The sequence below is a fragment of the Trachurus japonicus genome, chromosome 7 (genome assembly GCF_045865225.1).
Source record: "Trachurus japonicus isolate A0001 chromosome 7, Traja_1.0".
NCBI classification, from domain to species: Eukaryota; Metazoa; Chordata; class Actinopteri; order Carangiformes; family Carangidae; genus Trachurus; species Trachurus japonicus.
In genome coordinates, this window is record NC_140913.1 from 33,752,922 (window position 1) to 33,780,512 (window position 27,591).

General features: G+C 42.1%; 1 protein-coding gene and 1 pseudogene across 1 annotated transcript in view; both read left to right on the plus strand.

Moving 5' to 3' along the window:
- vwa5b1 (von Willebrand factor A domain containing 5B1) overlaps positions 1-4,083 on the plus strand; it is a 60,605-nt gene extending 56,522 nt beyond the window's left edge. Inside the window, exons 21-22 of the mRNA XM_085782998.1 lie at positions 1,692-1,815; positions 3,505-4,083. Of these exons, the coding sequence (XP_085639124.1) occupies positions 1,692-1,815; positions 3,505-4,080 (700 nt within the window). The 3' untranslated portion in view covers positions 4,081-4,083. The remainder of the gene's footprint in view (positions 1-1,691; positions 1,816-3,504) is intronic.
- Positions 4,084-16,335: 12,252 nt separating this feature from the next.
- Positions 16,336-26,199, plus strand: LOC146985178 (uncharacterized; annotated as a pseudogene).
- The last annotated feature ends 1,392 nt before the right edge of the window (positions 26,200-27,591 follow it).

Below are 27,591 nucleotides of genomic sequence, written 5' to 3' on the forward strand. Positions count from 1 at the left end.
TAGAAAGAAAGAAAGAAAGAAGTAAAAAGACAGAGATAAGTGGTAGAAAGTAAAAAGACGCAAAGAGGTTTCATGCTTTCAGTAGGGGTGGGAGAAAAAATCGATTCACATAAATATCGCGACATCTTTTTTGACGATTTTTAAATCAATTTTTTTTTTAACTCATTGAGTGCCAACCACGTAATTTCTCGTTTTTCGTTCCCATGCGTTGAGTGCCAAAAACGAAATTTTTCGTTTTTTGCTTTTTTTTTAAATTATGAAAATAGACACTTTAATACACATTATATGTAAATTTGGGGACTCTACGACGAGGAGAACTGAAATAGATGACGATCAAAGTCACATGACAGCTCATGATCTGGAAGTTTTTATCATAACTCAGCTTCTGCAAACGGAGTTCTGCATGCAGATGCAGCAGCTGCTCCGCTGCTGCTCCGCTCTCACCCGCGAGGCTGCAGCAGCTGGGAGCTGAACCAGGAAGCTCTCAGCCCACAGTCCCGCCCGGTCTTCATCTGGAGCAACACCGTGTCCTCCCCAAAGTCCTCCCGCGGTAAAATCTGATGGTCTCTGGACCAAAGCAGACCGGCACCACCGACCCGTACCACAGACGGACCGCGACCACCGGCGGGACCGGTGTTCGCGAGCCGCTGTGGCCGGCAGAGCCTCACGTTCCGCGGCGAGAGGCTGTGACACGGCACGGTGCGTCTGTGTTATTGCTGTTTAGTGGCGCCCCCCCCGCCCCCGATGGTGGTTTTGTGAATAGAACAACAATTGTTGTGTATATTTATCTTATACGAGCCCTTTGATCCAGAAATGCGAGTGTCTGAAGAGCGACAGACACAAACAGCGCACCTTTCATAAAAGACGCTCTATCTCCTTTTCTAGAAAAAAAGGAGGGATTTTGGTGAAACCCAGCCATGTTTAGCTTGACTTTTCTCAGGAACGGAGGCACGTAGAAACAAACGGTTTGTGGCCATTTGAAGGATAAAGTTAAACCTTTCAAATGAGCTACAGTATGTGTTGGTGGCAATAATATAGAATACACTATGGCTCTAAAATAAAAAGTCAAATATGGTCTAATTTGCCGGTACACTTCACTAAAACTTTGGAAAGGAGCGCGGCACTCAATGAGTTAAAAATCAAATTTTTTTTTTGAAAATTCTTTTTTTTGGATTTTTTTTTTTTTTTTAATAATATTGTGCAATGTGCATTTGTTAGCCTTTTTTACATACAGAGAGTACAGGTTTTGAAAAGGGTTTAAGTTCACTTTATAATGGAGTATGTTAATTTATAGGCTCCTACAGTATTTGTGTGCAGATAAATGTTGTAAATGTAAAAATCGAGAGAATCGGCAATATCGTAGAATCGCAATTTAAATCGAATCGCCATCCAAAAAATCGTAGAAGAATCGAATCGGGAGAAAAGCGTATCGTCCCAGCCCTAGCTTTCAGCATTCACACTAATTATTGTGATAGGGTACATAATAATTCACTGTTCCATAGTTATTGATCGATTGCAGTGCAGCTAAAGATCCTCTTCCCCTTCACCTGAAATCGGTCACATGTATTTATATAGAGAATCAGAGAAAAACACTTGTTTTCCTTTTCCTGGTAGAAGCAGCAGGTTAGATTGGATGTTTTGTGCCTCTCTGAACGCTGTGATTAACCCCCGTGTCTCCGCCCCGGTGTCAGGCTGGCCCTCAGCAGGACTCGGCTGCTGACTCGAGCTGCCAAAGGATTCATGTGTCGATCTCACAGCAAGTCCGGTGATTCAATCGGAGAGAGCGACAACGAGAACAAAGACTACATTCCTCTGGTGGGTATATAGTCGTCGTCGATCTGTAGCCTACATGTGAACGCTCTGTGTTTTGATTTGATGGACACTAATTCATGCCGACTGTCTGGGGAGACGAATGTGTCACAAAGTCTGCAGTAGGATCAGCAGCTGCAGCTCCTGAGCCGTGTTGAACTGTGGGAAGAATGTGCAAGCATGTACGCAAAGACATGTTTTATTCACATCCACTATGCTCCTGTCTGCAGATTATGTCCTTTTCTTTTCGTCGTCTTTGGGGAAAGTATAAAAGGGAAGGACAAATACGACAGAGTAGATCTGAGGTCTAGGATATAGAATATATGAGTCATGCTGTAACTTTTTTTGTTTTTTTTATTTAAGGAGGACAGTGCACATTAATGAACATAATAAAATGTAAAAGTGCCAGTGTTAGCCAACGGCTAGTTTCAGACTGTAGTTAGTCCTCCTGGCAAGGTGTTAAAAGCCATTAAAATGAACAACAAGGACATAACAACATAATTCATATAGACAGGAAAAACACAAGAAACACAGAAAGTCGGTACACAAATTGGAACGTATCTAAACAGATAATAAAACTACAAAGAGGGACAGTTAACATGACACTACTATAAAAGACAAACAAACAAAGAAACAAAAAAAAAACTGGCTTTTACTTTACCATGAGATTCATTACTCTGTCCCCAGAATGAGATGTATAATCCTGAGCAACTAAACCGACAGTTTGACCCGTTTTTACTTTTAATTGGTGTAAAAGAAAAAACACAAAATCCTGTTTCTTTTTGAGTTTTTACCTCCATTTGGTACGATGAATAACCAGCGATAGAGCAGTTCGGGGCCATAATTCAGCTCTTTGTTTGAGGCCTGAGAGCGGCCAGACCTTATAGGAGATTCTAATTATACAGCTCATACAACCTTGTTCACAGAATGAAAAGAAAACGCGTTGAAAATGATTAGAATAGCTCCCGTCTCTTAACAAGGCACCTCCTCACACCCCACGGCTGATTGAAGGACTGAGTGATGATGAACCATAAAAAAGCTGCAGTTTCCTTTAGCAGGCACTCAAACCAGTTGATCAGGTGCTTTTCACTGCTTTTTTTGTGTCACAGAGACAAAAACTGAACAGAAATTGCTACTGATGATCAAATCTGGGAGCATTTTATTTTAAAAACCTCAATTCATGCAAACCAGCTGATGCGCGTTGCCTTCAGGGACAGTTTTTCATCAAGCAGTCTCTGTATTTCCCTCTAAAACAACTCTGTCTGGTAACGTTCTGTTATTATCTCATAGTGTGGTGAATGTGCAGGTCACAACTTGTCCACCAGAGCGTTGTGGAGTTGTTGGATTGTGTATTTGATGAGGGAAACCAAGAAATCCCATAATGAGCCTCTGTAGCGTAGCTCTGAGCAGCTTTTTATTTATTTAACCTTTATTTAACCAGGCAGAATCAATTAAGAACAAGTTCTTATTTACAATGATGGCCTGACAAGAGGCATAAGCTAGCAGCATAGCAGTTGGTTCGTTACCTTTAATTGTCAGTGCAAGCTATTTTTAGAACGGCGGAGCAGAGCCATGAGCTATGACTATAGGGATTATGGCGATTTTGCCAAAATGTTGAATTATCCCTTTAAAGATCCATCTCTCCTTTATTAACTGTATTTCATGTCAGATTGTAAACGTTGTCCCTCTGCACAGCTGTTGCTGCAGCTGGCCTGTGGAGCATTCCCGCTGGACTCGGCGCTGTGCGACGCCATCAACGTCCCCATGGACAAGCTGAAGTGGACGTCGCCCTTCACCAGCCACCGCAGCAGCCTGGGTCACCCGTCTCACTCCGGCAGCCGGCGAGCCGAGAGCGTCGGGTCGCCGTGTGAACAGGAGACGTGTCGACAACCTGCAGAGCAAACGTGGACGGATGCTGCTGCTGCTGCTGCTGCTGCTCCGTCGTCTTTAGAGAGCCCGTCGGCCGCCACCGAGCCCCCGCTGTCCCCACACTCCCCACACTCGGCGGCGAAGCGGATGCTGAGTCAGGAGAGCCTGGTGTGGGCGACGGCGGTGGCTCTGGCCTGGCTGGAGCACGGCTCGGCCAGCTACTTCATCGAGTGGGAGCTGGTGGCGGCCAAGGCCAGCATGTGGCTGAGCGCGCAGGACATCCCGGAAGGACGAGACTTGGCGTCCGTCAAGGCCGCCGCCAACCAGCTCTTCATCATCCTCAGACACTGGGATGAAAACCTGCAACTCAACATGCTGTGCTACAACCCCAACAGCGTCTGAGGCGGCCGCAGCGCTGCAAACACTCTAAATCTGTCCATGAATATTTGTCTCATTTCTAGTCAAAACTTTCCACTTAAAATAGAACGAATCGCCATGTTGTTTACAACGACTTCCGGTTAGAAAACCAGCGTGAGAACAGTAGTGACGGACGAGAGTTTCGTTATATTTCATTTTTCATGTTACTATATCGGTGTTTAGACTAATCTGATGTTTGTAAAGTCTATAAAACCAATGATTGGACAAACATTACTATTTATGTGTGCACATTTTTGTAATTAGTCATGGTTATCATGGATTAGCCGGGCTAACGGTTAGCTGTTTAACTTTAATAACTCAGTGACTCAATAAACGGTCCATGAAAAAATATTTTCTCCAGCGGATATCTGAGTGACAACATGACTGAGCTAACTGGAGTAGTTTCATGTCGTGTCCGACAACGGGAGGGTTTTAACAGCTGACGTCCTGGTGTTAGCTTAGCTGCCGCCGTTAGCTGTCCCTGTCAGTTGAGCCACTGATGCTTTCTAGACACCGTGATTCCCCCAAACTGAATAAATACAACACATAGCAACACAAAACGCACACACAGAAATAGTAATGTTTCTTAAATCATTTCAGATTTGTCTAAACGGTGATAGGGCGTGAAAAATATGATATATAGCCTAGCTAAACTCTCATTCGTTACTGTTCTCATTCAAATTACATGCTGGTTTTCTACCTGAAAGTAGTTGTAAACAACAAGGAGATTTGGTCTATAAGACTCATCACCTATTAACTTGTTTTTAGATCATTTTCACTTGAACAAATATTCACTTGAAATAAGTAGAATAATCTGCCAGTGAAAGCAAGTTTTTTGTGCTTGTAAAAAGGAAGAAAAACTTGCTCCACTATCAGATTTTTCTACTTATTTCAAGTGAAAATCTGCTTGAAAGAAGTAAAAAGTGTCTAAAAACAAGCTACTTTTTAATGTCATGAGTCTTATTTTAAGTATAGGTTTGTTGCGACTAGAAATGAGACATATTCTTGGTAAGAGTTTGAGTTTTTGCAGTGAGAGCCGCTCGCTCCCGTACGATACTATGCTGACTGAGGCCGTACCTTCCTTCAGTTTGAGTTTTTTTTTTGCCGTGGCAGTTGTGAACAACGTGTATCTTCTTCTTCTTCTTCTTCTGTCCGTGTGCTGTTCCTCCAAACATATCACAGGCTCTTCAGAGGCACCGTGTGCAAGCTGTGTTACCTCGCCGGTGCCATATACACACTGCAAAAACTCAAATATCTTACCAAGAATATTTGTCTTATTTCTAGTCAAACTGTCATTTCTAGTCAAAACTAATCTCATTATACTTAAAATAAGAAACACTAAAGTAGCTTTAAAGTTTCAAGTTTTCAAGCATATTTTCACTTGGAAAAAAGTAGAAAAATCTGATAGTGGAGCAAGTTTTTCTTTCTTATTACAAGCACAAAAAACTTGTTTTCACTGGCAGATTTTTCTACTTATTTCAAGTGAAAATTTGTTTGAAACAAGTGAAAATTAAAAACAAGTAGTTTTTTAGGTGATGAATCTTATTTTAAGTGGAAAGAGATTAGTTTTGACTAGAAATTAGACATTTTGACATGAAATAAAACAAAAATATTCTTGGAAAGATTTTGAGTTTTTGCAGTGCAGTGTAGCTGCAGGATCCCTGTTAGCAAAGGGATCTCATCAGAGTTTATGCCACAGATTTCAGCCTCATGGAGAAGAATGTAAGTGTTAAAATAAGTAGCATGCTGGACCAGCGTCCATCCACATCTGAGAAAAGCTCTTATCGTCATCATATTGATGTTATGAGGAGAATGCTGCAAAACAACGTTTGGAGAAAACTGTCCCACCGTCTTCACAATCTTTACAGCATTTTCTGAATTGAATGTCTTGTGGCAAAAAAAAAAAAATTGACATATGAAAAACATCTGGGCACTTGCTCGCAGTACAGTAATTGCCGGTCTTTTCTATTGGCTGTTACCATCACAGTGTTATTAATATTTACCATTTTACAGTCTGATTATAGCAGAGACAGAAAAATATGCAAACAGCTAAAGAAAATATGAAAAATACATGTTGAGGTTTGGTTTTAAGAAATATATGCTTTAGGTGGGAATTTGTGAATGTGTATCCCACTGGCATGTTATTTATTGTTTAACTGTTACATACTGTTTATATTTTTTCACTAAATATATAAATATATATATATATATATATATATCTGTCTGATATTAGAGGTTTTGATCATGCATTAGTTTTCAGAGAGTAACACAGACCTGGAGTCAGTTGCATCATCTGTTTGCCCATTCAGACTCAGCCAAGTTAAAGGGATAGTTCATCATTTTGGCAAATTGGCCCATTGCCATAATCCCTATAGTCTTAGCAGTAGGTTCGTTACCTTTAATTGTCGGTGCAAGCTATTTTTGGAACGGCGGAGCAGAGCCGTGAGCTGCTCAGAGCTACGCTATGGAGGCTAATGGGATTTCTTGGTTTCCCTCATCAAACTCATCAAATACACAATCCAACAACTCCACAACGCTCTGGTGGACAAGTTGTGACCTGCACATTCACCACGCTATGAGATAATAACAGAACGTTACCAGACAGAGTTGTTTTAGAGGTAAATTCATGCAAAACTGCTGATGCGCGTTGCCTTCAGGGACAGTTTTTCATCAAGCAGTCTCTGTATTTAACTCTAGAACAACTCTGTCTGGTAATGTTGTGTTATTATCTCATAGCGTGGTGAATGTGCAAGTCACAACTTGTCCACCAGAGCGTTGTGGAGTTGTTGGATTGTGTATTTGATGAGTTTGATGAGGGAAACCAAGAAATCCCATGAGCCTCCGTAGCGTAGCTCTGAGCAGCTCACGGCTCTGCTCCGCCGTTCTAAAAATAGCTTGCACCGACAATTAAAGGTAACAAACCTACTGCTATGACGATAGGGATTATGGCAATGGACCAATTTGCCAAAATGTGGAACTATCTCTTTAAAGCTAATTTGTGCTCACAGTTTAAGTAGTTATGTCTCATGGGTTACACCACAAACTAGTTTTCACAGTGATATTAGTTGTATTTAAAAACCTGTCGCTGCAGGATGAAACTGAACCGACCAACAAAGAATAAAATATCTGTTCAGATTGAAGAGGAGATGAAGGAATATGATCAGTCGACCGAATGCTGTTCAGTAAAAAAAAAACAAGTAACGCAATATACCTAATGCTATAATATAAAGTTATTCTAATAGCGTCAGACTGAATGACCAAACATTTTTCTAAAACCCTGTAATCGTTGACATTATGTGCAGCTCTGCACCATGAAAATAAGGAGCTTTTTTTTCTTAATTTCTTTTAATTATGGAGTTCTTTTCTTAATGCACATTATAAATAACGCTATGAAAAGTAATGATAAGTATTTGTACCATGTTTGTGTTCAGATTGAACTGAGTTATGACTCGGAGAACAAAAGAAAAACTTCCAACTTCCCCATTCATTATTATTAACTATTAACTAGACTCATATACAACAGAGTCATATCATTTCATAAAGACTTGGCAGTTAATTTCATTCACCTCTTTGCTCCTGTACCAGTTATTTTTAGAAGTTAAGCCATGACAGTTCGTGATGCTGCACCGTTGCCTCCTAGCAACAAATTTACACAATACAAAAAGTCTCTACTTGTTGAGCACAAGTCCTGAAACTTGGCAGCTGTCTTGGAGACGACGGCCTGCAGCTGTTATTTGTAGCTACACAACATTTTTAAATAAAAGGGGAGGGAGCTGTAACTGCACTTTAAATGCTCACAGGGACATAAAAACTGAATGAAATGGAAAAATGCTTAAAAGCTTTGTTGACTTTATTCCATAATATGATTGAAAATGCAGTGTATGTGTCGGTGTTTGGCTTGCATCAGTGCAGCAACGCAATTGACTCACAAATGTGTTTCCCTTCCATCTGTTATAACACAGACAATTGGCTTATTGAGGCGTCACACAGACGCTTCTGTTCTGTTCAGCCTCTCGCTTTTCATCATCCTATCTCTGTATAGACGGCCGTCGAGTCTCCTCATGGTGGTGTAACCCGGTTTAATACATCGCTCATCTGACAGCAGCCAGTAGTTAAAGGACAATTCTGGGCAAATTCAAGTGTGGGCTGTATGTTCCTAACATTTTAGGTCTAAAAGAAGGAATCTGAAGGTTTTCAGTTTAATGTCTCCTGTTTTGCGGTAGTTGTGTCTGTCCCCGCATCGCCACGGCAACGATGAATGGGAGCGGATGCAAGTTCCACTGCTTAGGCTGTTTCCATCCCTCAAAGCCGCAATTTTTTTTCCACAGACAGCGTCAGATGGCGACTCAAACATGCACCGAGAAGTTTGTTTACTTCAAGCAAGCCCACATGTTTGTAAAACTAGATCTAATTCAAAGTCCCAAGTTGACGCTCAGTGTGTTCAGGTGCAGTGGGAAGTTCCCGTTTGTGTCATAAACACAGGAATATCAACTCTTGACTTGCTTCAAGTGGAAATTTTTTTCCACAGACAGCGTCAGATGGCGACTCAAACGTGCGGCGAGAAGTTTTTATTACTTCAAGCAAGGAAAGAGTTGATATTCCTGTGTTTATGACAGAAACGGGAGCTTCTGACTGCACGTAAACACACCGAGCGTCAACTTGGGTCTCGCGGAAGATTCCGGGAGACTTTGAATTAGATCTAGTTTTACAAACATGTCGACTTGCTTGAAGTAAATAAACTTCTGGGTGCATGTTTGAGTCGCCATCTGACGCTGTCTGTGGCTTTGAGGGATGTAAACAGCCTAAGCAGCAGAACTTCAATCCGCTCCCATTTATCGCTGCCGTGGCGATGCGGGGACAGACACAACTACCGCAAAACAGGAGACATTAAACTGGAAATCTTCAGATTCCTTCTTTTAGACCTAAAATGTTAGGAAAATACAGCCCCGAGTTGAATTTGCCCGGAATTCTCCTTTAAGACGTGAACTCCGTGAACAGATTCACAAACAGCTGATGCAACCCCATCGTGCCACAATCGTGCTCCAGGAATCCAAAAGGAGAACAGCCCCGACCCCCCGGGATATTTTTCAGTCATTGTCACAGCTCATTTACCGCAAGTGCCTCCCCGTCGGCAGAAAAATATACCAAGATCTGTTTGCTGCAGTTTAATCAGTTTGGATAATGACTGATTCTCTTTCTTAAATATACAAAGTTGTTCCCTCTTTTCATTGTTAATGGTTTCTGTGCTTCTGTTGGCATCTCTCTTCCTTATTCCATCACGGTGTTGTTTTACTCAGGTATTTTATTCATTTCGCCCCCCCCCCACTCAGGCTGAGTTGCATCAGTACTTTTGCATGGACACAGGTGTTTATGTTTATGATGTTCAGTGACTGAATTGCCATATTGGAGCCAGTAGTGCAGTATTTTGCTCTCTGAAATGAAATGAAATGAAATGAGAAACACGGTAGATGTCATATAAGTAATATTTTTGTGCTGTAATTGCAGTAGGAAGTGCAGCTGTAATTGTACCAAGTTGTATTTTTTTTCATGTTCTGGGTCGGTTGTAATTAGTGCAGTATCTTTCAACTTTGCTGTGCGTGCCTTTATAAATGAATGTTGACCGTCTGAGACTGTTGAAAAGCTTCTGTAGTGTCTCTTCTATAACTGTTATAGATGCTATGAGCAGCTCTGCAGGTGCATGTAATAAAATGACTGTATGACCAAAAAAAAAACAAGAAAAAAAAAACACCACAGGCTCTGTCACTATTACTGTCCCGCTGATAACAACAATGGAGTTCCTCAGGGATCGATGCTGGGGCCCCAGGTGATTCCCGGTTCTACCTTTCCCTCCAAGTTGACCCCACTTTCATTGTGCAGACCTCATCCAATCTCACGGATGATGATGATGATGATGATGATGATGATGATGATGATAGCTACAGTAAAAAGCCTCATTCAACTCGATCTCAGTCGAAGAAGCTTTTTTTAAAAAAAACAGTGCAATTTCACAGTGAAGAAGTGAATTCATCTCTGTGAAATTGCAGCAATCAGTGGATTCACTCGACACACTTTTATCATTACCAATTCAAATTTTTTTGTAAATTTTGACATTTGCATTTGCATCAGACTCACTGTAACTGCTTGTATTTTGTCAGCCATGCTGCTCACTAATTGGGTGGATTGATTACCAGGGCAAAAAAAGAAGTCCACATGAAGCCAGATTTAATGCATTATTATTAAGGTGAACTGCAAGGTGGTCAAATAATCTGCCTGAAAATAACAATTACTGTCAAAAATCATTCAAACTCAGCCAAGTTAAAGGGATAGTTCAACATTTTGGCAAATTGGCCCATTGCCATAATCCCTATAGTCATAGCAGTAGGTTCGTCACCTTTAATTGTCGGTGCAAGCTATTTTTAGAACGGCGGAGCAGAGCCGTGAGCTGCTCAGAGCTACGCTACGGAGGCTCATGGGGTTTCTTGGTTTCCCTCATCAAACTCATCAAATACACAATCCAACAACTCCACAACGCTCTGGTGGACAAGTTGTGACCTGCACATTCACCACGCTATGAGATAATAACACAACGTTACCAGACAGAGTTGTTTTAGAGGGAAATTCATGCAAAACCGCTGATGCGCGTTGCCTTCAGGGACAGTTTTTCATCAAGCAGTCTCTGAATTTACCTCTAGAACAACTCTGTCTGGTAACGTTGTGTTATTATCTCATAGCGTGGTGAATGTGCAGGTCACAACTTTGTGGAGTTGTTGGATTGTGTATTTGATGAGTTTGATGAGGGAAACCAAGAACTTCTGCCGATGTCCGACTTCATGCATCCTCAGCTGTGCGGCTCAGGTGGACTTTAAAAACTTGCAGCATTTAAATCTTCCTTTTCAATCCACTGTGGCCTGAACCTTATTACTTTGTCGCTTGTGTTTTGTTTTTTTTTGCTCCACATTTCGTTCTAAATCTGCTTATTGTAATTCACCACGAAACACATTTTTCCCCCGTCGATGTGACAGACATGCCGTATCATTTCATCCGGCTCGTGTGTTTGTGATGTGATGTCAAGGTGACACAGCGCACACACCTCATTAACACCAAAACCTCCATGATATGGCTGCTTGAAAAATCAAAGTGGGTGCCAGTAATTAGGATGAGGAGGAATGGAGGACTTCGAACCATGTTTTTGTTGCTAAGCTACTGACAATAAAGGCAAGAAAACATTTAGTTGTTTGAATTAATATAATTTAATGTACAGTGCATCGTCTAAATGTGACGATGCTGCAGAGTCGAGCTCCACTGATGTGGTCGGTGTTTGGCTGAGGAACAGTCCTGATGACTGAGTGAGTGATGAAGTTTCACTATTCATCAACAGCATTATGACTTAAAGGGATAGTTCACCCAAAATTCAAATTGCACTCATTACTCACCCTCATGTGGACTAAGGGCTGGGAGAAGTTTCAGAGTCCTCCGTGGCTTCTCTGAGTTACAGGGGGTCTCGGCGTAGCAGTGCATGTCCATATAACGGTTGCAAATGGATACCAACTGTCTTCGTAACAAAAAGACACACCAAAAAACATCCAAATACCTCCACGCTGCTCGTATGTAATGTCCGTCTTGTATTGAAGCCCCAAAATGCGAAATTGTTCAGAAAAAAATTAAATAAGTCTATATTTCAAGCTTGTTTTGTAGCGGAAGCTCCTCTTCCCGGTCCGTCCAAATCTTGCGCGATTTGCGCCGGCGTCAGTAATCGCACTGACACCGGCCCAAATCGTGCAAGATTTTTTCGGAACAATTTCGCATTTCAGGGTTTCAATATAAGACGGACATTACATACGAGCAGCATGGAAGTATTTGGATGTTTTTTGGTGTGTCTTTTTGTTACGAAGACAGTTGGTATCCATTTGCAACCGTTATATGGACATGCACTGCTATGCCGATGTAACGGATGTGCACTCACTCCACCCATAAAATACGTGCTAACCAACCTGCCAAGTGGTTATCAACCTCTTGGCAAAGAGGTTAGCATCGTCGCCTCCGGTGCGGGAGATCGTGGGATCGAACCCCACCTAGGGCAGGCCGTGAGAAACACAACGCAGAGGAACTTCTCCCAGCTCTTAGTCCACATGAGGGAGAGTAGATAATGAGTGAAATTTGAATTTTGGGTGAACTATCCTTTTAATGATAAGATGACACCAATGGTGAAATGATTGAGGGTCGATGCCAATTTAGCAGCTTGGTTGCTCTAATTTATGACTCCTCAGACCCTTTAGTGGCTTCTTTTTTTTTTTTTTAATTCAGAAGAAGACATGACAAAGAGTTCACTGCAACCACCATCCCAAGAGAGTGAGAATTCTCTGTCATCTGTCCAAGACAAAAACGTTACATACATTTTAATTATTCCCACTATGTGTGTGTACCGTAATTAACTCTTATTGGTCAGAAACAGGTGGGGAGTGGCTGTGGTTTAGACTTAGACCCTTCGTTGGTGCCCTCTGACTGGCACAGGTTGGTCTCATCTTCCCAGCACACGAACCTCTGGGTCTGAAACACAACAAACCCTCCCTACACTGACATAACTTTCCATCCCAGGTGTTTGAGGGGTCAGGGCAGATAAGACAGATCATTAAAACTTCTTCCTCACAATGCTTCATTCAACCGGCCACAGGCCTCTCATCCTCTCCTCCCTTCGGCCTTGGAGATGTCCTGCCTTCACTGTGGCTCTGTGTGCTCTCAACTTTGCCTCTGAATGATCAAACAGGTTACTGGTAGCCTATTCATTTGATTTTGGTTTATTTAGCACATAGTCAATTACAATATCCATAGAATAAGTAAAACAAACAAGAAAAAAACAAAACAACAACAATAAAAAAGACATTATACACAGCGGACATGCTGGGAGGTCCGAAAAAAACCCTCAAGGGGCTTGTCAAGAGAACCTCCTGAGACAATTATAAAGCATGGATAAGAATGCAAGCTACTGTATTACTGTATACAAGGCACACACATCAAATACATACCCTCAAGAATAAAACACAGCTGAACACACAGATCAGGCACATACACAGATCAAGGTGTTATTAAAACAAAACATTCAGTTCTTGATTACAAGTGAGGAGGAAGTGAATTCCATATCTTGGAACCTCTGTAGGAAATCTTAAATTGGGATGAAACAGTTCTCGACTGTGGGGACCAAAGCTGATATGCTTTACTGGTTGAAAAATTATGAAATTGTTTATTTGCAGAAAATAAATTATGAAAAAAGGGGGGAAGTGTTTTGTTTAAAGAACCATATACAAACTGAGCAATCTGGAGGTAATCATTGCATTATGAATCAGGCTCAACACAAATCTATATGGTTTGCTTACAAGTTTCAGTTGTCTTTAAACTCAATGGGTTAGTCAAAAATACAAGGCACAACAGGTTAGTTAAAACACAAGGCTAAACTCTACTACTACTTAAAGTGAATGCATAAACAGGTACATAAATCCTTCTATGTGTCCTGACTCCTATCTCTCCATATGTTAAAGGGATAGTTCAACATTTTGGCAAATTGGCCCATTGCCATAATCCCTATAGTCATAGCAGTAGGTTCGTTGCCTTTAATTGTCGGTGTAAGCTATTTTTAGAACGGCGGAGCAGAGCCGTGAGCTGCTCAGAGCTACATTATGGAGGCTAATGGAATTTCTTGGTTTCCCTCATCAAACTCATCAAATACACAATCCAACAACTCCACAACACTGTCGTGGACAAGTTGTGAGCTGCACATTCACCACGCTATGAGATAATAACACAACGTTACCAGACAGAGTTGTTTTAGAGGGAAATTCATGCAAAACCGCTGATGTGCGTTGCGTTCAGGGACAGTTTTACTGTGTTTACCCTGTATTTACCCCGAAAACGGCTCAGTTTCGTAACGTTCTGTTATTATCTCATAGCGTGGTGAATGTGCAGGTCACAACTTGTCCACGAAAGCGTTTTGGAGTTTTGGGATTTTGTATTTGATGAGTTTGATGAGGGAAACCAAGAAATTCCTTTAGCCTCCATAGTGTAGCTCTGAGCAGCCTGCTGCTCCGCTCCGCCGTTCTAAAAATAGCTTACACCGACAAATAATGGTAACGAACCTACTGCTATGACTATAGGGATTATGGCAATGGGCCAAATTGCCAAAATGTTGAACTATCCCTTTAACAATTCGTTACAAGGGCCAATGCCTGACTCCCTCCTCACATTCTTCAACAGGTCAGATTCAGCTAAAAACATCTTACATAAAGGCAAAAGTTTCACACCACTCAGGATTAACTTGTTTAAATGGGTAAAATGTGAGTGCTCAATCTAATAAAACAATCATCAGTGAGATATATTCAGTGTTGATCAGTACTGTCAAAGTGGAGAATATATGTTCAGTGTTAGTTCTTCTGATGAGATATCTGTGTCTCCAGTGTAGAGACACAGGTTCAGCCTTATCTCATCAGTCAGTGAGACAATGGTGCTCTGTTTTATTTGTTAGTCAGTGAGGCACAATATCAATCTCAGTAAAAGGCAAACATTCAGCGTTAAAGGGATAGTTCAACATTTTGGCAAATTGGCCCATTGCCATAATCCCTATAGTCATTGCAGTCGGTTCGTTACCTTTAATTGTCAGTGCAAGCTATTTTTAGAACGGCGGAGCGGGGCGGCAGGCTGCTCAGAGCTACGCTACGGAGGCTAAAGGAATTTCTCGGTTTCCCTCATCAAACTCATCAAATACACAATCCAACAACTCCAAAACGCTTTCGCGGACAAGTTGTGACCTGCACAATCACCACGCTATGAGATAATAACGGAACGTTACGAAACTGAGCCGTTTTCGAGGTAAATACAGGGTAAATACAGAGACTGCTGGCTGAAAAACTGTCCCTGTACGCAACGCGCATCAGTAGTTTTGCATGAATTTCCCTCTAAAACAACTCTGTCTAGTAACGTTGTGTTATTATCTCATAGCGTGGTGAATGTGCAGGTCACAACTTGTCCACGACAGCGTTTGGAGTTTTTGGATTGTGTATTTGATGAGTTTGATGAGGGAAATCAAGAAATCCCATGAGCCTCTGTAGCGTAGCTCTCAGCAGCTCACGGCTCTGCTCCGCCGTTCTAAAAATAGCTTGCACCAACAATTATAGGTAACGAACCTACTGCTATGACTATAGGGATTATGGCAATGGGGCCAATTTGCCAAAATGTTGAACTATCCCTTTAAGACAGTTTTCACCCTAACAGACCCAGTGACGGACTGGCACCAACATACACTACTATACTATCTAGCCTATATATAGCAGTGATTATAGTGATGATGAGAAAAGAAAATGCATCGATTGCCAAAATTGCACAATAATAGGAGGAATCGAACCCAGAAAGAGTTTTGATTATAGAGGGAGATGCCCTACTGTACCAGGTGAACTACACTGCTCTATCCCCTATGTTATTCTTCCATCTTTCAGAATTGACCCTTTGTCAAGTCCCGCCCTCCAGGGTTACTGTTGCTAGGTTGGACAAACAATGGTCACGGAAGGGTTAACTCCATAACCATTGAAAATTAGGCAGGTTTAAAAGGATAGTTCACCCAAAATTCAAATTTCACTCATTCACCCTCATGTCGACTAAGGGCTGGGAGAATTTTCAGAGTCCTCCATCAAAATACCACCACAGTGCTCGTCTGTAATGTCCCTCTTGTATTGAATCCCCGACATGAGAAATTGTTCCGAAGAAAATTAAATAAGTCTATATTTTAAGCTTGTTTTGTAGCGGAAGCTCCCATCTCGGTTCACTGCTCTTCCTGTGTCAGTGCAAATCACGCGACCGGCGGAACAATTTCTCATGTCGGGGCTTCAATACAAGACGGACATTACAGACGAGCAGTATGGAGGTATTTGGATGTTTTTTGGTGTGTCTTTTTGAACAAAGAATAAGTGAGCACCATTCACAACCATTATATGGACAAATAGGCCTACTGCTGCACGGAGCCCCGCTGTAACTCAGAGAAGCCACGGAGGACTCTGAAACTTCTCACAGCTCTTAGTCGACATGTGGGTGAGTAGATAATGAGTGAAATTTGAATTTTGGGTGAACTATCCCTTTAAATTGCTTGTAAGGAAAATTTAAATTAACTTATACATCAGAAAAATGGTGTCCACTGTCCATGATAGAAGACAGACGTGGCTAAAGAGCGGTTGAACAGGCATTACCCGACTTTTCCGAAAAATGGGGTAAAATCATTGTTTTGGTCACTAGCTAGCTAGCTAACGATGCTAGCTAACGTTTGCTACAAGCTAATGCTCAATCTCCACCAATCTCCCGTTTCTCCTTGTAGAACTTCACAAAGTTCAAAAGACATTAGCAACGGTAACGTTACGTTTGCTAGATAACTTAATATGTATGTTACATTAAGTATGTTTATTGATTTCTTGGGTTTGGGGAATGGGATAAAAAATGACTCCGCGAATACGTTCCAGATATCGTGACTCGCTATTACAGGAACCCCAGGCACATTTTAACCATATTGAAAAATTAAAAAGTAGTTAAGCCGAAAAAAATGCTGTCTACCTATCTTGTTTCATAGGGTTTCATCCCAGAGTTGTCCAACCTTAGAACGCTGCACAACACGTGACATGGGGAGAAGAGCTCTGATTGGTGGATCAGCAGACCAATCAGAGGGCCAACAAAGGGTCCCGACTGACTTTTTTTTTTTATGCAGCCACATCGGCACAGCTGCATCTTCACGCGGCCACCTCGGTCGCCTCTTCACGCAGCCGCATCACAACACAGCCGTTGTGGCATTTGCCCATATTGCCCTATGGCCAGTCAGTCACTGGTGAGACCCACCTCTCTGCAATAAGGCCATGTAGTGCTCCATTAGCCTATGTTATAATGCCGCACACAGATTTGTACAGATCCGTCTCAATGTGAACGGCTCAGTTGCTCAAATAGGATTTTGTAACGTGGACTGTCAGTCAGTAAAATCGGATTCTGATCAGATTTGCAAAAAAAATTGGGCTACAGTGTGACAAGGCCTTAGTTATAAGCTGACACCAATGTTCAAATAGTTGAGGGTTGATGGCAATTTAGCAGCTTAGTTGCTATAATTTATAACTTTTTAGACCCTTCAGTGACTTCTTTTAATTCAGAAAAACAACCGACGAAGGGTTCAGGTTAGGATTACCTGAAAAATACTTTAAGTACTTCCTGCAGAAGAGTCTTAGAGTGTGACACCCTAACCCTCTCTGCGAACTTTCTGACTCCAAAACTTTAAAGCTTCCGACTTTCTCTCAACTGAATTCACAGCTTAACTGACGTGTCTGGTAAATTTATTTCATTTAAAAACAGGATTTTAGAAGCAGCTTTTAAATCACTGCTGTTTATTGTGTTTTTTTCCCCCCCGTCGTCGTTGTTGTCTGACAACAGAAACAGAATAACATGTAAATGAGAGCAGCTTTATAATGAACACACTGCTGGTTTGGACCTGTTTAATTCAGATTTATGTTAAAAGTCGAGCTACTTTTAAGCTGTCTCATTCAGTGTGCTGACAGTCCATCTTCAGTGACAATTATCCATTCAACATTACAGCTGCTGAAACTCGTCTGGCTGCAGAGCGGAGGCTGATGTCTCATTTAATCCAGGCCACTACATCACAGCAGTTTAATGTGCACATAAATAGCGCCCAGAACAAACATAAGTAATTGCACTGTCGGGCTGGAAGCTGGACCAGAGGTAAGTCACAGGCTGCAATACATGAATCTTGTCTCAACTTTTGGGAGCAGGAGTTAAGAGGATGATTAGCAGTTCCCATGGAAACCATCAGTGTTTTTTTCAGTTTTTTTTTTCATTCTTTTTACCCAATGCCCAAGTGCTGCAAGGAAAATGATATTTATTTTGTGTCTAATTTATTTATCTATTCAGTGATTTACATACAAATAGAGACTAGAAAATCATTATCAGGACGATCCTGAAGGAATAGAGAGAAAAATATTGTAAATAACATGAAATTCGTTTTTTATGAAGCAAAATTAAAGAAATGTCTCTCCTTTTTTTTAATACTTTTCAAGATCTGTAAATATTCAGTAATGGGTTTATACCCAAAGGCAGCGGCTGCTCTTAGCATGAATCCTCTTCACCTCATTAGTCTTATTTGTTTGTTAAGCCACTGCTCCTTTATTTTAGCTTATATACTTTATGAATCCAAACTGTAAATAGAAGCATAATAAAATGTTAAGTGTGACTTTAAAGAAACAGACTAGCTAAAGTACCTGAACCTCGGTCTCAGAGGCTCAGAGCAGTAATCCAGTAAAAAAAACACCTGAGGGCTGTTTGGGACTCGAGGGTTTCACACTTAAGCTGCACAGATTCTCTCTGACTCTGTCGGCCAAACGTCGTCTCCATCGCTGATTTTCTAAGTGATAAATACCTCAAAAGGAACTTTTTTCAGTGTTTTTGTGCTGTGTTTAACTGCGACTCCCTTGAATCGTTGGTGGCATCACACTGATTTTTACGTCACTACAAAGTTAAGTGTAATCGGGAGAGTAGAGAGAAAACAGTGGCTAATTAAAGACTAAAGGATTCAGACGAAAGCTCCTCCGCCACACAGCTGACGGATTCTTCTGAGGAATAAATCATATTAATTACCCACCATTTAGCAAAAGCTCACACTTCACATTGTGTGTGTGCAGTAATGAAGTACTGAGGTACTCAACACAGAGTATTTCCATTCTGTGGTACTTCACATTTCAGTGGGAAATGTACTTTTTTTTTTTTAATTTTAAGTGCAGCAACTGTTAATTTATAGATTCATGTTCTAATGGAAAACACATGAGCAGCTTATAAAACTTGATACACAATTAAAGATTAGACTAATGAAGGGGAAGTAAAATGGTTAAGACTGTTGTTCTGATTTCAAACTGTGCATTTTAAGTATTATGCTATGTGGAGTTTTGTTGTTGTGTGTCCGTCTTGTGACTGTGTGAGTCTCTGGCTGCACAAAGATCAAAGGTTACTGTAGTGACCTTTCTCTTTCCAAACCCGAAAACAAGAGAAGGAATCACGGTGACTGATCACTGGTGGTTTGACTCGTGCATGAGTGAAATGACGCGAGTGTCCAAATGAAGTCTCCATGGATAACCAAGGTTTATTTCTTTTACTTTCTATTGTGTAAAAAGAAGAAGAAGAAAGAAAAAAACAAAAAACAAACAAAAACAAACAAATCTATTTCCAATATAACACAATAAATAAACTCACTCCCGAGTCCATGACCAGCAGATAGACACCATCCTTTCGACTGTGCGTGCAGTAAGGGAGATAGAGCCGTATCGCCGTAATTAGCTTAGCTCAAACGCTGGAAGTGTATAGGTAGTGTTAGCCTGCCTCCTACCTAAAGTCGCTAATTAGCTTAGCTCAAACACTGGAAGTGTATAGGTAGTGTTAGCCTGCCTCCACCTAAAGTCATCAGAGAAACTCTTCAGCAACTCTAAAGGGAAACCGGCAGGCCGATCTTCGTCTCAGAGCTGACAAAACTCTCCGGTAAGGCATCTTGAGCGGTCAAATGCCGGTAACGGGACGAGATCGGTCAAAACGGAGGGTTCAAGCAAAGACGCTTTATTTTGGTTCAAGCTAGCTACATCGAGGGTAGGTTAGCTTCCTATTTCAAAGTAAAAGCACAAATTCTATCGTCATGGTTTTCTGTACGTAAAGGGCAACGGGTATTTTATTTTCTGAAAGTAACCGGAAGTGCGTTGGTCACAACGGCTAGCTTGAGTAGCGCCGAATTCGTCCGAACAAAACTGTAAACAGCTGGTATTTAGACAAATTAACGACACACTGCTGATCTAAACGGCTACTTTCTCGCTTAAAAACGTTTGAAATGTGGATAAAGTGATATATTTACAGAGTTTAGAGCTAAAATGAAATCAGCTTCTGACTGCTGATTTCAGCTCGGGTAGGAGGCAGGCTAATACAATATACACTTCCAGCGTTTGAGCTAAGGTAATTACGGGCGATACGGCTCTATCTCCATGGTTACTGCACGCACAGTTGAAAGGATGGTGTCTACCTGCTGGTCATGGACTCGGGAGTGAGGCAAGACACGAAAAAAAATGTTGGCGTATCCCTTTAACATGGCACAGTCAAAAAACTGTGTGCTTTTGATCAGAAACACCTGGAACTGATCACCTGAATGAATGCAAAAATGGTTCTTACAGTTATCTATTTGTAGTTCTTTGATTGTTTACTTTAGTTTGGTTATGAAGGTGAAACATTTTTTATTAGAACTGATGACTTATTTAACATTTTTGATTAGCACTCGATTTCTATCTTTCTTTTATTGTTTTATCTTCTTATTATCATGTTTAATCCTGATGGAGTCTGAGACTGTGTGAATGGATGCTGTATTTTTTTCTCAGTTTATTGTCATTCTACCATTAACCTGAAAGAATAGAAACACACACACATAATTAATAACAACAATAGTAATAAAATAATACATTAACATAATTACATACATTTACATAGGCTAAATAAACATAATTTAATTACTTTGAATGCAAACAAAATCTATCTAAGGATACAAATAAAGTGGCCTGATCCTGAAAATGATAATGAAAATTGAACAATAAGAGTTCACTCTGCATTTTAAGTTAAAACTCCCATATTATGTAAATCTGTTTCTGAATATTGATCAGCTCTAGGCTCTATATTAATACTGTGAAAGTATCAAAGCCTCAGTCCACAGAGAAATGCACACAGCCTGGATTCAGAAACTGCCTTAAAACCAGCCATTAGGACTTCCTGTCACTTTGTGATGTCACAACAAAGCCCCGCCCCCTCACCACCACCACCACCTGGACCCAGGATATCTTTATCTTAACTCACTTAAAAAACAGTCAGCCAATCAGAGGAGAGCATTTCCTCTAATTAGAGACTTCCTCTCTTCTGATTGGTTCACCAGCCGGTCTTCACTTAAAGAGGAAGCAGCAAAACAAGCTAGGGGGATAAAATGAACACAAGAACGCGTCCAACAGTATGTCTGACATAATGAAACTCCTCTCATGTGCAGGTTCGATTAATTAAACCAAGTGCAGCTGTGCACTGAGAACATGGATCAGAGCTGTGTGAGTTTATTAAAAGACAATCAAACACATGGTTTGAACATGATGTTTCCTCGACTGGATGAATTAATCAAAAAAATAAAAAAATCAATCCGCTGCCACTCTTTTTAGATAAAAACAGAAAGAACCTTAATAAAACAGCTTCTACAGTTTTTGATTAGAGAGTGTGAGCAATCTCAGTTTTCCTGTGGTATAAAAGAAACTTTAATGAGCTTTGAGAGTCGTTTTAAATGAAATACAATATGAGGAATCTAGACAGGATAAAGACTTTGATCTGTATAAGCCGCCGCTGATGCCACTATAATCACAATTAATTAAATTATGATGAAGAGCAGGGGATTTTTGACCATATTCTTTACATGCACGTTCACAATTGTGCATTAATGTGAAGCTTTAGCAGGCCAGTTTGTTTCCATGGGTGTTGTTGGAGCAGATGTGCTGCACAGATCAGGTGTTATTTATCTCCATGGACGACATGTCTGGTGTATGTGCAGGGAAAAAATGTGATCTCTGTTTTTAAATTGTAAACGGTCAACCTCTCACCTCCTGACGCCATGCAGGACGCCCTGCTGCATGCACGCGTTTGTCTCTCACCGTTCAGCTCTTGCACAGTCCTCTTAAGTGGAGAATAATGGAGGGAACGTCTTTGATGGTTCACTCACTGCCGGTGACAGCTCCTGCTGCTGAAAGCACTGCAGCGGTTGGCTGAGAGGTTTCCATGGTGTTGGACCGGAGATGCTGCTGCTGCTGCTTTCATGTTCTGTGGCACAATGAGAAAGAAGAGTGGTTTGTTAATGCCTGACTAGTGGCTGCATTAGTGAAGTGTTTTCTCAAGTGAGATCTTGAGATGTTGCTGTCGCTTGATTTCAAGTCGGAGTTTCTGGTAAAACATCTGGCAACACAGCCTTTAAAGCTGGCAGGCCACACTTTCATTTAAGAATGATTAATGAGATGTAATTAATAGATTCAGTAACACTTAATACATGATCGTGATCATGAGCGTTAATTTTTTTTAACGCGTTAAATGTTTAAAATTAATCTCCAAAATTAACGCGTTAACTTTGACAGCACTAGTCTTATTTTTATTGTTATTTGTCCTATTTGCTTTCTTTAGATTCTTTACCTCCTTTTGCAGGTCGGTAATAATTTTGCTTTGTGCGTCTACCTGTTCTTGTAGATCGGAGTTGTGCTGTACACCGGAGTTATTGTGTGTATCCCTTACCGGCTGATGTGAGGGTAAGGAAAGGTCTGAGGAATTTAAAAGATATGGTTTCTCTAACACATCATCGACAATTGTTTTGAACTCATTTTCAACACTCAGGTCTAGTGTATTAAAACATGTCGGTTGTGTGGGGAGCTCTGTGGCCTCCTCCTCCTCTAACAGGGTGTGTGGGAGGGCATTGGTCACTACAGGTATAGGACTGATGCACCTACCGAAGTTGGGGTCTTCTGACCCAAAACGTTGGGTGCTTTCGTGTTCCCGGAGGCGTCTGTCCTCCTCCTCCTCCCACTCGTCCTCCGTACACTCCGCAGGTGTCGACGCCGCTGGTACCGCTGGGGTGGGTTGACTAGCTGTTAATTCTGTCACAGAGCTGTACAAAAAAAAAAAAAGCACACGGTGGGTGCAAATGTACATTGTTTTTTGTACATACCTCTGGCGTGAATAGGAGTGTGCGTTTTCATTATTAAGCTGCTCTAAAGCCCAATTTAGACCTGCAAAAGGGTCCTGGTTTTTGCCTCTTCTCTGACCTGTTAAAAAACATAGAAAAGAGTTGTTAGGCCTACATAATCTGCGACATGATGAAGATGTGAGTGAATAATAAATAATTAAAACCAAACACTCACAGTTACCTATTTCTCGAAGGATCCTGTCCCCCGTCAGCCGGGGGTCATTATTCTCCTTCCCACGGTACCTCTTCAGTGATAGTCTGTTTTTGCTGCAGAGCGGTTTGCCTGTTATATAGAAAAAAGAAAATAAAATTGCATTAGCAGTTACGTATAAGCAACAGAGTGTTTTCTTTTAAAAATAAAAAACTTGTACAGTACACACCAGGTTTGAGAAGCCCCGGTGATTCCTGGGATGGGTCCTCTATGTCACTGCATACCAACGCGACACAACCAAAAAACAAACTATTTATAATGTGTAAATAATTTATCAAAAAAAAAAAAAAACAGTGTGAACACAGGTTTTCATATAATTAATACTCCGTTAGGAGCAGCCATTTTTCTCGGGATGAAAAAAAAAGAGAGCAGAATTGGTCCTCCGCCACGCAGTATGTAAGGCCTGAAAATGAGGAGCTCTGGGCGTATGGGTCTTATATGTGCCGGTCCGGAATTAAAGCAGAAGTAAGCGATCCGGTCGTTTTGGCTAATGCTGCGTTCCAGGCAGGCTTTTGAAACCGTAAATTACAGCTTCAAGTCACAACTTACGACTTTGTAGCGTTCCAGGCAACCCACTCGTGTTTTTCCAACCTGTTGCCTGTGAAAGTCACTATAACGGCCACTCGTAACTTCCGACCCGTGAACTCGTACCAGATTGAACTGGTACGACTTCACAGGTCGGAAAAACACAAGTTACGAGTTTCCTTGAACGCACCATAACAGTCCTCGTCCCTACGTCACCACATTCACGGCGTCCCTTGGCTGCACACACAGCCCTTCATGCCGTTCTCTCTCCTCATTGGATAAAAACTGTAGGATACGATAAATGTTTTCTCTTCGGCTCAGAGCAGAGCAGAGTGACTGACAGACCCGTGTTTCAGTCCAAACACTCTATGTAAGTGATTGCTGTCGGAAGATATAACTATTTAAGACTTATATTAACACAAATATATCACTTACTTCTGCTTTAACATATATAGCATTTGATTTGTCTTTAACCTATGACGTGACCAGGGTAAATGATCAAAGAACTCCGCTCTACCGTTTGGCAGAGAGTTTTTAATTGTTTTATTTGAACCCAGGGCCACCGTTTGCTCTCACAGCTTTTTTCGCGGAGATTTGAGCTCTATCCGCTCACACACACACACACACACACACACACACACTACGGTGCGAGCATCGCTGACCCCCCTCACTGTAATATAGTCATTAAACACCTGTCTGTCTGCGACAGCCACATACAGGCGATTCGGACCCACACACACACACACACACACACACACACACACACACACACACACACACACACACACACACACATGCTTCGGTGTGAGACGCGCTGCCCCCACACTGTAATAGCGGCGATAACCCCGGTCTGACAGTGACAGGCAGAGGAAGGAAGGGAAGGGGGGATTGAAACAGGTGGCAGAGGATGGAGTGAAGATCAGAGGAGAGTTGGGGGAGACCAGACACCTCTACCCCGGTAGCAGAGGAGGGAGGGGAGAGATCAGAAAAAAACCCGCACTAGAGGGAGGAGGGATCGATCCCTCGCACGAGAGGGAGGGGGGATCGATCCCCCTGCGCGTTCATGAGGGGACGCACGCAAAAGTTTTGATGTGCACGCGCATATTCACATTATATATACTACTACCCTTTCTTTTCTTTCTTCAGCTGCTTTCAGCATTCACACGCATTTTCTTCAGGAAATGCTATCTTTTTCTAGTTTCCTGCTGTAGCGCTGTTACGTCGCTTTATTTTAATATTTTTTCAGGTGAGAAAGCAACTGTTTAACTTCTTGAGTCAAGTAACGGAGCTTTTTATTGTCAGTAACGGTAACAGAGTTATAACGGGGGAAACAGTAACTTTTTGAGCCGTTATTTTATAAACGCCATAATTCCCATCACTGGTTACTATATGAACTCACAGACTGACACGTTTTGCTTAGTTTCAATTAAAGTATACTGAAAATAATTCTGCTTGTAAGATTTGTATTAATGAAGAATTTAAAAAGGAAAACAAAACAGCAGCATCAATAAGATGTGTGATGATGACGATGACGGTACTTAATGGCCATCCATCCATCATTGATTGATTGATTCTCTCTCTCTTCCTGTCTGTTGCCATAGAAACAGGATCACACCAAGGAGAAACCACACCGCTGTAATGGGTGCGGGAACACGTTCAGGACCTCAGTTCATCTGCACGCTCACCGCCGGCGACGCCAATGTGGACAGACGCCGTACAGGTGCGAGCAGTGCGGCACATCGTGCACTGACTCGTCCGGACTGAAAATTCACCAGCAGATCCACACCGGAGAGAGGCTGTACAGCTGTGAGCAGTGTGGGAAGGAGTTCACTACCTTCTCAAAGTTAACGATCCACTGGCGTGTCCACACCGGAGAGAAACCGTACAGCTGCGAGCTGTGTGGGAAGGAGTTTACTCAATCCGGACAGTTAACAGTCCACCGGCGCATCCACACCGGAGAGAGGCCGTACAGCTGCGACCAGTGTGGGAAGGAGTTCACTCAATCCGGACAGTTAGCGGTCCACCAGCGCGTCCACACTGGAGAGAAATCGTACAGCTGTGAGCGGTGTGGGAAGATGTTCGCTACCTCTGGAGAGTTAACGACCCACCGGCGCATCCACACCGGAGAGAGGCCGTACAGCTGTGAGCAGTGTGGGAAGGAGTTCACTCAATCCGGACAGTTAGCGGTCCACCAGCGCGTCCACACTGGAGAGAAACCGTACAGCTGTGCGAGCTGTGTGGGAAGGAGTTTACTCAATCCGGACAGATAACAGTCCACCGGCGCATCCACACCGGAGAGAGGCCGTACAGCTGCGACCAGTGTGGGAAGGAGTTCACTCAATCCGGACAGTTAGCGGTCCACCAGCGCGTCCACACTGGAGAGAAATCGTACAGCTGTGAGCAGTGTGGGAAGATGTTCGCTACCTCCAGAAATTTAACAGTCCACCAGCGCATCCACACCGGAGAGAGGCTATACAGCTGTGAGCAGTGTGGGAAGGCGTTCGCTCAATCCGGACAGTTAACGGTCCACCAGCGCAGCCACACCGGAGAGAAACCGCACAGCTGAGTCCATTCTTGTACACACTTTACACAAACGCCTGTCTCAGCCCATCTCCCATAACCAAATACTTAAAATACTCTGATGACACTGCCATATTGGCTCTTCTCTCGGACCAGGACTCAGTCACAGCATACAATCACTCTGTTGCCCATTTTTCCCAGTGGTGCAAGGACAATCATCTCCTCCTCAATGTCACCAAAACCAAAGAACTCAAAAAAGAGCGAAAAAAAACAATCATTGGAGTTTTACAAACGTCTACTGTTCAGGCATACTTTCACCTAGAGACTTCATTTGAACTGTAAACAGTAGACACAAGTTTTGTGTATTGGCACATTACTCCACGTTTTGATAGGTCTTATAGTTTTTGATCAATCCGTGATCAATGACCATGATCATTTTTGGAGAAATTATGAGATTATAATGGGTGTGTATTGCACGGAATGTTCGTGTCAGAGTGCGTGACATCATCAGTTAGAGTGGGAGAAAGCCCAGAAAATGTCCAGATTTTTTCTCTTTCCACACTCCTCCCGGCCACAATTAACACTCTACACACATGATTTTTTTCCTAATTTGTAGACAAATTTGTTCTGTCTCTCACCATGTGCTCAAAATATCAGAGAGACTTACAGAATTTACAGAATAAGCCTCTGAGTGCGGCCACGTCTGTCTCTGCTCCTCATTGACTCCAATACAAAGATTTTCTGACAGAAGCAGAACGGACCGATGTTTTAAAATTGCCAGTGTCAACAAAATATTTACTGTAGAAACACCAAATCGTACCAAATTTTTCAGGAAGTCCGTACAGCACCGTTGATCTGTGTTTTTTTCTGATAGGAGTTACCGTTTTGTCACAGTAAGCCTAAATGCGAGACCAGTGCAGAGGCAGAAAATCGCTCTTTTTCTCAATGTTTCTGTCTGCCTCAGCCCGGGGGGCCTCTATCGTCATTGGCAACCACCTCAAGTTGCTTTGGTAACCTCTGATTCTCAGGCCAGAGCTGGTTAACTTCATAAACAATCCACCTGGCGCTCGTTAACATGTTTATAAACACACACACACACGCTAAATCAGACTGACACAGGATGCAGCTCATAACATGTGTCAAGTCAGACAGACACACACACACACACACACGGGAGGCGACCGCCATTCCGAAGGACCGCCATTCCGACGGTCTGCCAGTCCGAAAATTCCCGAAGGTCCGTCATTTCGAACTTCCCGAGGGGCCGCCGTTCCGAATGTGTTTTATTTTGAAAATTGACCGGATTCTCTCGTGGTTTGACTTCCTGCCCGGCTTGACACGACGCGCCGCGGGGACAGCGCCCGACCGCCCCCTCCCCCTCCGCCTCCAAAGTTTCACCCAGGTGCGAGTCTGATGCATTACATCCATGGTCTGATGC